The sequence below is a fragment of the Vidua chalybeata genome, chromosome 5 (genome assembly GCF_026979565.1).
Source record: "Vidua chalybeata isolate OUT-0048 chromosome 5, bVidCha1 merged haplotype, whole genome shotgun sequence".
In the NCBI taxonomy this organism is placed as follows: domain Eukaryota; kingdom Metazoa; phylum Chordata; class Aves; order Passeriformes; family Viduidae; genus Vidua; species Vidua chalybeata.
The window spans coordinates 58,936,804-58,949,926 of record NC_071534.1 but is presented as its reverse complement, the minus strand read 5'-3'; the positions used below and the strand labels follow the sequence as shown (position 1 = coordinate 58,949,926).

General features: G+C 42.2%; 1 protein-coding gene across 2 annotated transcripts in view; it reads right to left on the bottom strand.

The window, feature by feature from the left end:
* NAMPT (nicotinamide phosphoribosyltransferase) overlaps positions 1-12,763 on the bottom strand; it is a 35,878-nt gene extending 23,115 nt beyond the window's left edge. For both annotated transcript variants that reach the window (XM_053943694.1, XM_053943693.1), the window contains exons 1-2: positions 12,633-12,763; positions 1,008-1,164 (exon numbers count right to left, since the gene is read on the bottom strand). In XM_053943694.1, coding sequence (XP_053799669.1) covers positions 1,008-1,164; positions 12,633-12,692 — 217 coding nt within the window. In that variant the 5' untranslated portion in view covers positions 12,693-12,763. The remainder of the gene's footprint in view (positions 1-1,007; positions 1,165-12,632) is intronic.
* Between the last annotated feature and the right edge of the window lie 360 nt (positions 12,764-13,123).

Below are 13,123 nucleotides of genomic sequence, written 5' to 3'. Positions count from 1 at the left end.
CAAAAACCAGTCAAGAGGTTTAACAGTAGTGTTTTTCACAGAGGAATGTGTTGATTGTGCAAGTTGGTACATGCAGCAATGGCATAACTAGCACAAGGGTGAAGCTATGCCATACCAGGGAGAATCCTCATGGAGAGACTTTGCAACCAACCTTTGACTGACCATTTGTGATAGGAACCAGCAGACTAACCACATTATTTGAATAAGCATGCTACTGCTGTAGGGCCAGTCATCTACCTTAGAGAACCCCCCACAGATTGCTAAAATTATCATGTGTTTTGATTATAATGGAATTTGAATTTTTGGTGGAATTGGCAGAAATGTTTATTGGATCAAGACAAAAACATGTAAGACATATGAATAAAGTTTTCCTTTAAAACTTGGCAGAAGGCAACATGCTCTCAGGTCAGAACACATGTATTCGTACACACAAGGCAAGAAAGCCAAAAAGTTCTTAAACACAACAAGGAATTTTCAGACGTTACTCTTAAAATTATCAGTATAAAAACCACTTTCACGTGTAGCTGCCATACTCAATGATCTAAGCCGAGGACCATCCAAAATTTAAGGAAAATTAAAATTTAATTTAAGGAAATTTTAAACCATTATTGGTTTACACAGTAAACAAACACAGAACTGAAGTTAATGCTCAAAATGCAAAATGTATTTTCCATCAAATCTTCTATCAGCTTGTGACTCTATGCACAGCTTTGGTCTCTTTCCATTCGTTTCAATTTTGCCCACTGAAGTTGTGACATGAACACCTTTTCATTTTTAATACACCATTGGCATAAAGATAGTAGAGAGGTGTCTGGATTAAGGAGTTAATACCAATTTATGAGGGTGGACAACTTTTTTCACAATCACAGAAATAAGATTATGCATGTCACTACTTGTGGTGTATCAGGATAACCTGCCATTATTTCAACTAGAAGACTACAAGCTTGAGAAAAAGTTAGATATTTAATTAGAGAAAAAGTTTTAGAGACAGAATTTGAGACAGTTACCTTTTAAATATTTATTCAGAATGTACTGCAAGCCATAAAATACTGTTTCTTCATATTTCACTTTCTTTAATTTGGAATTTTCAGTCTTCTTTTCACGACATTCAAAGTAGGAATATACTTTGCTTGTGTTAGGTGGATATTGCTTGTAGTGTGTAACCTACATCAAGAAAAGCTTCGGTAAGAACTCAAAACATCACTACAAAGCACAAGAGAAATCGTATTTGTACATTAAAGCTTAAAAGTAACTCTCAGCTCTTCTGGACTGTGATTATTTATCCATTCACATTCTACACAATTATTTACATAATTTCCAGTTTTTTTACCTCCTTCCATTTTCAGTTTAAAAGACTTTCTTCCCTTTGTTATTCCTTGCTTCTTTGTCAAGTCTTCTTTCCCAAGTTTAACCTCCCCCTCCCCCGATGACTTGGCTTCAATGAACTGGGAAAGACACTGGCTACGATTTTAAGAGCAGCACTGAACACCAATGTGCTAGGTCAGTTTTTTCAGAAATTCACTTTGAGTCATAACAGCATTTGAAACAAGTACACTTAAACCTGCAAAAAAACACTTAAACCTGCAAAATTCCATCTCCTAATGTGTAAAAAGCAAACTCCATGCAAAATCCTTAATTCCATATTGAACAAAAAGAAAGCATAATGACAGAAACTTCACACTATCAATGTTTAAATTACAGAATACACAAAACAAGGTAAAGTATCCCTGAAGTTGAAGGTATCAAGAGTTTTCTTAAATTATGATGAGAAGTCTGAATAAGTCTATACAATCCATAAGGAAAAACTGTTCCTACAGCTGAGAAAACAACACTGTACATCAGAACAAAATTCAAATAGTTGGGAACTCATGTCTAAATTTTTTTCAAACTCCCATATTTACAGGTTAGAGTATGAATTCATTATACGTTTCTTGCTGTTACTTACTCCAAATAACCTTAAAATTTGTTTCTAATACCACAAGGAATTGGAAAGGGATAGTTTTACCACTTCTCCCTTCTTCTCCTGATTTTTTAAACCTGTCTCCAACATTCTCAAAGACAAATATTTGAAGGTTGCCCTACCTGTAGTCCTAAAATTGTGCTTTAAAGGATTTTAAAATTACAGTTTTCCTTCTCGTCTCAAATGTCATTTAAATTTAGTATCTCACTCAGTTTGGACAATGAACTACTCAACTGAATTTTTTTTTGTTCTCCTATACCAGCACAAGGCTGTTATGGTTGTGTTTCCAATGCCACAAGGAAACATTCAGGAAAGGTCAATTTAAAGATCATTCTATTGTCTTTGCTTGTATGAGGTTTACAGGGCCAATCAAATAAAAACCAAGCTTGTCATTGCATGTTTTCTGCCCTGACTTCAAAGAAAGCATGGCACCACGAGCATTTAATGGAGCACAAACCTATTCTGTTACAATTCCACAGCCACTCAAAAGCAGAATGCCTAAGAGTAGCAATGTTAGACCCAAAGACAAAACCTGGCTTTTAGAGTTAGTTCTAGCTATTAATAAATGCCTCGCTTCACAAATTATAACATGCCCTTTTCTAGTTCTATGCATAACTTCCAAGAAGTACATCACACTGCCAGCTCAAAGAAAACTCTCTGCATGATATCATCACATTTAAAGGAAAACAAAATCCCTACACAAAAGAAAACACACACACCATCCTCTCTTCTTTACTACAGAGCAGACAAAAATAGGCTCCATTTGACATGTCCTTCTAACCAGCAGGTATATGAACATACACACACATATATATGTATACAAACCCTTTACAAGAAATTGTACTAAATGCACTCTAAGAAGAAGATCCTGTAACAAATCCTTAGAATGCTCATGCACTGTAAAGACACAGAGAGTGGGAACTCCTCCCTTCCCACTGGTGTCACCAAGGTAAGTTACAGCAACGTCATGAAAAATTTTGCCCTGTTTTACAACTGGTACTGGACTTTCAAGTTTGTGATTTCAGAGTAAAGGCTCAACACAGAGCTCAGCAGCTGCAAGTGTACACAGCAGATGTCCCAGGACCAATTGTCCAAATGAGTATCTCAATTCCTTGCAGCAAGCTCAAGAGCAAACCAAAGCAATGCTGCTGTTCTCATCACAACAGTTCAAACAAAACAATGAAAACTGTATCTGCTCAAGATAGGATACTCAGGTTTCTTTTAAAAAGTTTATACAACTTACCAACTATGAGCAAGTTACTGAAGCCAACACCTATATTGTAATGAAAATTTATGTGATCTTCCGCTCACATCTTCAAAATATATTTGTCTTTGGCAGTTCAAAGACATCTCCTCCAGCTATGTGTTTCTCTCTGTCAAAATGGTTACAAGCTCAAATTAACTTAGGGCGCACAGTGCACCCACTGAGTTGGTGTCACCTTTTCTTATTGCATTTAAGTACATTCTTTTAGGGACTTATTCTAGCTCTGCTTTGAAGTATGATCACAAAACACAGTGCTCTGGCTGCAAAACAGATCTTGAGAGCTGCAATCAGGCTGAAATGCTAACAGATTTGTCCTTTATATAGCATACCTGGGGACACAGCTCCTCCTGACCACCTTGCTGACAGTTCCAACCTAAAAAAAAACCCACTCAAGTTTCTCAAGCATTGCATCCCAGGTGTAGCTATCTTTTCTGACATAAGATTAAATCTTAACCTGAAAATACATGCTAGCTAGTGTCCAGAAGATAGTTACTTCTTGGGATTAAAACATATATGAAAGTTTTGTGTTTGACAGAAATATAATTTTATTGATTAAGCTGCTGTAAGTACTTGAAGGAGATAATGAACTAACTCTGCAAGTCACATGTGTAGCATTCAATTATATTCTTTGCACATTAAAATCTATTTAAACAGTGAAAAATACACATCCCTGGCAATTAAAATATTTACATCTGAGCAAACCTTACAGCCATAATTTTAAAGACACTTCTTTGACATTCCACAAAGCTGTTAAGTTTTACCTACAAAGCTGAGACACCCTTTTAAATATTACTCAATAATAAAAGTACCATACTTGCTAACCACTGGTTACTTGAAGGGGACTTATAAAAAAGATGTGGACACACTTTTTAGCAGGGCCTGTAGCAACAGGACAAGGAGTGATGGTTTTAAACTAAAGGAAGGTAGATTCAGACTAGATATAATATTTTTTTTGTGATGAAGGTAATGAAACACTGGAGCAGGTTGCTCAGAGAGGTGATAGATGACCCATCCCTAGAAACTCTCAAGGTCAAGTTGGATGGGGCTTCGAGCAAACTGGTCTAGTTGAAGATGTCCCTGCTCATTGCAAAGGGGCTGGACTAGATGGCCTTTGAAGGTCCTTTTCAACACAAACTATTCTTTGATTCTATGTTGTATAGGTGTGTAAGAAGTTAAGCACAAGACCGACAACCCTTGCTGAGTTATCTGGCCATCTGTTTTGCTCCCAAGCCCTCAGACAGGGCACCATACATATCAGAAATATCTGCCCACAAAATGTCACAGCAGCTGATTGTATTAGCTGTAATTTCTGGGCTTCTACAACATGGGGAAATAATACCCATCTGCCATAGTGGTGGTCAGGAGATTTGGCATGTAGTGAAATGCCTGGTGGTAAAAAACGGTGTGGGGAAGAAAAAAAAAAAAAAAAAAATCAAGGTCCAGGAGTGGGAACAGTTCACAAAAGACACAGAGAATGCAACTGAAAACAAAACAAACCAACCAACAAGAAAAAACCTGACACAACGCTATAAGGCACTTGGACAATGAAAACTATGCTTCAAAAAAAGCCTGATCTTTCCTTGTTGTCTGATGAAGACTTGCATCTTTCTGTATCCTAAAGGAGAGTAAAAAGGACAACCAGAGGCAATGTGCAATATTTGATATTAAATTTTATGTGACTTGAGAGATTAAGGCAGTATTGATAACTATGCTTTCAGTTAGGGGATGACAGAAGCAGGACTTGTACTGATGAGCTCTTGATAAGTAGGAGTGACTATAAATTCAGTAGGAAAGCCCTTCTCTTCAGGAAGAAAAAAAAAAAAACCCTAACCAACAAACAGAAAAGCAAACAAAAGCCTCTACTGGGATTAAGAGACCCTTACAAGAAAACAACTCTCCCAAGTATCTTCAAAGGCCTTTTGATGTTTAGTTCAAAGGCTGTGGTTTAGGTTTTGTCTATAAAACATATGACAAACAGCCTTGGCACTACTACCTACAAGATTATGTACTATGACTGAAATAGAGCACTTTTATTCCAGTTGTGATAGCTCCTTATTTAATGTAATGCAAATAAAGGTATATTCCGAACAAAGAATACTTCCAACAAGTACTACGTTTATTTAAGTAAATCAAGTTTTTTGAGGAAAAAAACATGAAGCACGAATTGCATTTAGATCATTATAAAAAAAAAAATCCACTCCAAACATTAAGAGTTAAATTTTAATAAAAAGGAATTAACAGGTATTCATCATAAAACAGGGATGACTGAGGTAAACACTGCATTTTTCTAAGCTAGGTAAGATTTTTGACATAAAAATACAAATATTCTTATAATCTACAAGCTTGTACAAGATACTGCAACAAACTTACTTTAAAAGGTTATCTAAGCCTATGTAATTCAACCATTTGAAAACATGGGAAAAACAGATGGGATGTGAGAAGTCAGGTGTGGCCAAAATCTCCATTGGTGGTAATTCCTGATGCTCCCCTAGGTCAGATGCCAACATGAACCATCAGACAGATGCTTCCAAGCCCTGTCTACAGTGAAGAAAACAAACCCCCAAACATTTACCCAGTAGGATCTTGCCTGAACTGTAACTCCCATGTGATAAGATGATACCAGTTCAAGTAAGACAGTATTTGAACTTTCTTGAGCTGTTTTGAAAAATCCTTAGTGCTAAATGGGTACAGAACAACCTGGCCACCAAACCCATGGTGACACACAGCCACAACCATGAAGAATCAGAGGGACAGGTGGCAGGTAAACCAGAAGCAGCATGGCCTGGACTCTGGGCCACCTGGCCAGGACACTGCAGGTCTGCAGCACAGGGGCCAAAGCCCAGGCTTGGTCACTGTACTGCCAGCCTTGATCTGCAAGAGGTATTTGGGGGATCCTCACCACCAGTATGTCTTACTGAGTTAAATAATTTTAGTTCAGTGGTACTGCTGGTATTTACACCAGGGAGACTTCTGCAAAGCACCCCAAGACCTCCACAAATTGTGGTATTACATATTATTTACAAATATTATGGAAAGAGGCCATGGGATTAAACACTGCTTTACCTAAACCTTTAGGAGATTTAGCCAACAGAGCAGCTAAAAGCAAAGTCTTCCAACAACCTGCATGGAAAACAACATTATTAGCAACAATAAGGAGATGAACCAGGACTCAGGAGCAAAGGGACTGCTCTATCAGATATACCTTACTGAGATGAGATAATTAACAGCAACGATAAGGCATTGTGACTCTCTTCAGGAAAAAACCCAACAGAACAGTTATAGTCAACGGGGATGCTTTGGTAGCATTCAAACAATTACAGAAGGAATGCACAACCATGACAGTGGAAATGAAAATCAAACCAAAAGCCAGTACGGTTAAATGATAAATTTATTTGAGCAAGAGAGGAAATGCCAGAAGAATCAATCTTTAAAAACTCAAGAGAGAGGACATCCAACAACAGAAGGTAAAGTGCAAGACATTTTTAAGTGAGTTAAAAAAAAAAAAAATCTGAGTCAAGTAGAATCTTACTATTTTGATTATATGCGCTTCAGATTGCCATAGGGGAAAAAAAAAAAAGCCTTCGAGAGACTCCAAGCCCTTAATTAGAATGCATAAGATTGAGACAATGTTCAAGAACCAAAGTGAGAATATTGGGAAATATCTGCTCTTATGATATGAGAGAGGTAAGCTAATGGAGGTTATGACTGAATGCTGACTTTGTACCACTTCTAATGTCTCCATTTTTTTGTTCATCCATCATTTCTTATATGTGCATTGAAAAATAAGAGGACCAGAGGTGAGAAAAAAGAAGTTGAGAGACCAGTCAGTACTATGAAAAATAAGGAAAGCACATGCAAGCAACTGAATTCCTATAGAAGCTGCACATTATCAGCAGAGATGCTGTACATGACCAGGTCCACATTCATTTAAAACACAAGGTCAAGTGTAAGCGTCCACATTCATTTAAAACACAAGGTCAAGTGTAAGCACTAGAACTGAATGTGTTCTAAATTTCTCAGACAAAATACAGTGCTTAAAAACAGCAACATTTTGCAGTAGATTACTTTACTACTAAAGATTTTCATGTTTTTTTTGTGGTTTAACCCCAACTGGCAACCAAGCCCTGACTGCCACTCACTCCTCCCAGTGCGACAGGGGAGAGAATCTGAAGGGTAAAAGTCAAAAACTCATGGGCTGGTATAAAGACAGGGAAAGCAAAACTTCTCAGCATGTAAGCAAAGCAGAACAGGAAATTCATTCATTACTTCCCAGTGGCAGGCAGGTGTTCAGGCATTCCCAGAAAAGCAGGGCTGCAGCCCTGCAGCAGTTAATGGGGAAGACAAATGCCACTACTCCAAATGTTCCCCCCTTTCCTCCTTCTTCCCCCAGCTTTACACACTAAGCATGATGTCATGCAGTATGGAATATCCCTTGGGCCAGCTGGAGTCAGCTGTTGGTGTCCCCTCCCAGTTTCTTGTGCACCCCCAGCCTCCTTGCTGGTGGGATGGTGTATGGGGCAGAAAAGGCCTTGACTGTGTGCAGGCACTACTCAGAAAAATCAAAAATATCCCAGAATTATCAGCATTGTTTTCAGCACAAATATAAAACATAGACTCATACCAGATACTAGGAAGAAAATTAACTCTACCTCAGTCATGCCAGCAGTTTTACATCCAAGATTATCACAAAAGAGATGACAAAATGCCTTATGTTTACACATTTGTGACTAGTCCACTGTACTACAGCACATGCTGCAGTAAGTTTCCTGTTCCTTAATGAAAAAGGAAAAACATTTACCTTTTCAACAATGAAAGCTACAGTGGTTCTAGAAGGGTTGCTTCCCATTAATTTAAAAATTGTCTGAATATTGTACAGTTGCAGTGCTCCTTTCGAGCAATGGCGTCTTGGGGTTTGTAACAGGACCATGTGACTGCAAATCAAAACTTGGAAGATAATGAACCTAGAGAGCGTGAAGACTGTGTCTTACAAGGAGTGTCAAGCCAGACGTTTCCGATGCTTTCCACTGGCAAAATTACAGGAGATAACACACTCACACTCCCACCACAAGATTTTAATTAAGAAAAAAATCTATATATGGGCTGCTATAAAGAATATTTTGCAGTCATTAAGTACTAGTCACATCCAGTAGGCTAAAGAGTACTCATGTTTCTTCCTCACATACCTCTAGTCTTCTAAATAAAGAATATACAGGCTGTCAGAGCCTAGAATAAACACACACTCACGTGAAGTGCTTCAGAACTCGGTGCTCTCCTACATCCACACAGAGTAAAAGAAGTCATCTGAAGTAACAACTACTTAAAGTTCAACATGTAAGGCATACAGAATTAAAACATACATTTTGGGTTTCCTTGAAGCATCCAGAAAGAAATTAATTCTGAAACAGAACTCATTTACAGTCTAGATAGCAAGTCAGCTCCTCCTAAGAGGTAATTGCATGGCAGCTTATTATAACTATCAGCTTAATTACGAAACATGCCAAGCAACAGTAATAGATCTCATTGGCAAAAGCAAAATAAGCTATTATTACCCCAGCAAACAAGGTTTAGTCAATAGCCTTTCCCCACTTGCAGCTCATGATCTAACCCAGGCCTCGTCTGTGCCAGTCACGGCTGTCTTCCCACTGAACAACACAGCTCTGCCAAGCTGATCCTCTCAATACAGTTTCAGACTACCTATACTCTGGAATATTTCTTGCCTGTGCAGAAATAAACAAATATAGGCTAAACAGAGCACTGAGAATCAGAGCGAAAGAAAATGCAGAGGAAGTATGTCAACGATGTCAGACAAATGAGGCACTGAGGGCCATGGACCCTTTCACTGGGGAAGGGCAGAGAGTGAACAGAACCCCACTGTCACAGAGGGGCAAGACTGCTATAGAGTATTGTATAATGTATAGCTGTATAGATGGAGCTATATAAATTGTGTCTTGCTATAGACACGAGACTAAGACATGACATAACATGAACAGTGATTTTCAAGGAGCCAGCTGATACCCCCTCACTTGCAGCTTTCTATCAACAAAGACTCTGACTTCAAATACTTCTCCTTTTCAGTAATACCAAGTCACCAGCAGAAAACTTCACTAATAGAAATGCCATTGCTATAGTGCACATAAAGACATTGAGGTTCCCCAGATAACACTGCATTGATGAATCTCTTGGGAGTCTCACGATCAGAAGAATTAAAAAGACTGCTGTTACTTATCAGCATGTTGCACACACACCATACCATATGCCCATGCCCAGACTCTGAGGGGATGGCATATAATTCCCAGCATACAGGAGGAATTATACTTCTGGGGGATTTGTAAAAGCTTAAGAATATGGAACAAAGTACACAGGAAGAAGAATCTCAGTGATGTAAAATCATTTATCTTGTTATTTGGTTTAGAGATAAACTGTACAATTTGAAGCCCAGCCTCAAAATCCTGGAGCACTTGTACAATTGAGTAAGCTTCAGTCTATAGCAGAAGCTCGGTACTGGAACCAGTGCATATTCACCTACTGGGAACTACTCCTATCTATAAATATTCACTTTACTAGCAATCAGCATGACACTCAGAAGTTTTTCAAAAGCACTTTAAAGATTTTGAAACTGAATATTTAGCAATCTCTATTATTTAAGGGGAAATGTCCTATGATGCACATGCAGACAGGAAAATAGTGTAGAAGGAAGGGAGGCTGGATTGGCTCTCAACAGACAAATCTCTGCCTACTTGATTACTTTGTTTCTGAAATTGTATAGGCACTAAACCAGTAATGAGTTCTTTTTTCACCTCAAATTTCCAACTGCACCAACAGAGAACTGGGACGCTGGAGCTAGTACTCAAACTAACAAGTTGTGACAGCTATGACCCTGAGATGCCACAACTTTTTTCTGATGGACAACTCCCTAAGCTAGGGTTGTACTGCTCACTATGGTCTACATGCATTTTTTCCTTTATAGGTGTTTATTCCTATGTGATTTTTGTCACCAACATCAGCTTGTATGGACTGGCATCTACTGCAATTGGATCACCATGTAAACTTCTGAGCTGATCTATGTTTTTTCTCAGTCTAAATGTTATGGACAGACAGTTCTGCATACACAAACAGATGCTACAGTTGTGGATACAGCAGAACTACCTAAGCAAAAAAAAAATTCTCCAATCAACTCTCACTATTATTTTAATTGCTAATAAGAGTGTTTGGTAACTCCTGGAAAAAGCTTGACATTGCAAACTACCAGATATTTTAGTGCAATTTTACTGAAAGTGCTCTCGCTAAGTGTGTTTCATTGATTAGGAAACAACAGTATCATCCAGGGAGAAGATAAGTGATGTTTGCTCATGTTACCTAACAAAATAAAAGCAGCTACTTGTTTAAGCATTGTTCAGAGACACTGGAATTCCTAAGATTTGGAAAAAAGCATATGGAAAGACAGACAATTTGAATAGCCCTAACAAAGCAACTGAGGGGGGCAACTGCTCTAAATATAATACAAAATGCTCCTAAGCTGCCACAGAAAACCTCATCCAAATTTGGTTTTAAACTGGGGAAAAAAAAAAAAAACACCTCAGGCCTTGATTTGACCTCTTTAAGATTTCTACCACTCCTGGAATGTTACCTATCTATACTAGTCATCTATATAGACTAAAGTCTATAGACTTTAGTCTATATAGACTATAGATGACTATCTATAGTCATCTAGTATAGACTAAAGTCATCTATACTATGAAACGGCAAACAAAACAGAAGCAAACTTGTTTTATGTCATGCCAGTGTGCTGCACCACTACCAATCCTTGAGCACACCAGAGAATTTAGAAAAAGTAGTGTGCAAATTAGATTTGAAGTAGATATTGCTTTAAACCAGGCCTGCAGTATTTAATGTGATTAGTCTCAGACAAGGAAAAAAGTGCAGCTTCCATATCTCAATAAGTTAAATAACAAACACTTAAACCCAGCTCATAAAGAGCACTGTAGCCAGATTACACCTGGAATGGAAGCAGCTTTGCAAGCCCTCAGTCACAGAGTCAGGATGCCCTGATTGAGCTGCTCCAAGATTTATCAGCATCTCCCCAGCTTCCAAAACTCCTTCCCACAAACAGCAACAATAGCTGTTAACTTTCTTTAGGTCTCGGTGTAATGTATAGTAATAATAACAATAATGAAAATAATAGTAATAGCAACAATAATATTACCACAAGTAAGAAACTACTGTAGTTTGTACTTTGGTAGTTACTCAGTAACAAGATCTGGTCACAACATAGCTTTTGCTTTTTCAATTCCTCTGCCCAGAAGTACCCTCATCCCTGAAATCATCCCAGCATCCCAACGTTCAAAGTGCTAAAACACAATAAATGCTTTACAACGATAACCAGGACTGTGATTCTAGTTTTGTTTAGGCCACCAACACCCTCGTCGATATTGCAATGTAATTTCTGAAGGAAATAAGTGAGCCTTCCAGCCTAGGAGAGGCGGGGCACACGTGTCCAGCCAGGCGGGGGGAGTCACACGCCAGCTCTGTCCAGGATCTGGAGCCTGAACGCTTCCATGAGCGCGACACCGCGCAGGGGCAGGTCTGCGGCCCGGGCACACTCGCTGCGAGGCACGTCAGGAGCTGCCGGGTCAGAAAGCACCGGGTCGGAGCGCGGACAGGGCGCCTGCACTTTGTCACTGCTGTCAGCCCCGCTGTTTCCAAGAAGCGAAGGGAGGGCCGGGCAGTGCGACTCTCCCTCTGAACTTATACCTTGCCTAGCGAATGTGACACCGCAGTGGCCGAGAGCTAAGCACAGGGCTAGAAAACACGTATTTTGCGCCAGCCGCTTCCCGGAGCGCGCTGCATCACCGCCAGGCGCACGACCGCAGGCAGCGAGCGGCGCAAAGCGGGAGGGACGCGACGCGGGAGAGGGAAGGAGTGACTGCCCCGCGGCAGCGACATGCGCGCCCTCTCCGACCCCGGCCGGGGCGGGGGGCGGGCAGCCCGGCGGGGCCGGACGATGCTCGGGACCGGGCGGCCCCCGCCTCCCGCGTGCCCGCCATGGCCGCCCCCCACGCCCAGAGGCGGCGGGATGGCGGCGCCCACCCCGCCCGCTTTCACTTTCTTTTCTGGCCCCGCCGCTGCCCCCCGGCTGCGCGGCCCCCGGCACCCCGCGGGGAGCGGCTCGGGGCTGCCGGGGGCGAAAGGGGCAGCCCCGGCCAGGCCTGCAGCGTCCCCCCCGCATCGCCGGGGTGAGGCCGGGCACCCTCACTGGCGCCCCGGGGGATCTCCCAGCCCCGGCCAGGCGGCCAGGGGGCCGGTGGCGGCGGGGCCGGCCTGGCTCGGCGTCCCGCGGATGGCGCGCACCGGCGGGTCCGGTGTCCGCAGAGGTGACCCCCTCTCTCCCGCCCGACTGTGCGTGCCCACCTTGTAGGAGTCGGTGGCGAGGAGGATGTTGAACTCAGCTCCCGCCGCAGCGCACTCCATGTCGCCGAGCCCCGGGAGGCGCCGCCGCCCGCACGGACAGGACCGGGCTCCGCCGCCACCGCCGGCGCTTTGAGAGGGGGGAGCACGGAGAGAGGGGGCGGGGCGGAAACACGGGATCGCGGCCTGGGCGGGCGCGCGCGGGGGCGCTGATTGGTTGGACCGCTCTGCCACCGAGGGCGGTGCCGTGGCGTCACCGAAATGGGGCGGGGCCGGGGCGCCGCGGGGGCTCTGATTGGTCCCGCCGCCGGCCGGTGCAGGGGGAGGGGCGGGCTGGGAGCGTCCCGCGCCGCACGTTCTCTTTCATTGGGGTCTGGGCGGGGCCGGCTCGGTGACGTCACCGCGCGACCGGCGGGCGCCCTCTGGCTGTGGCCGGCGGCGCGCGCTCGGCTGAACGGGCGGCGGGGCCGAGGCGGGCGGGGGCGGCGCGCGCG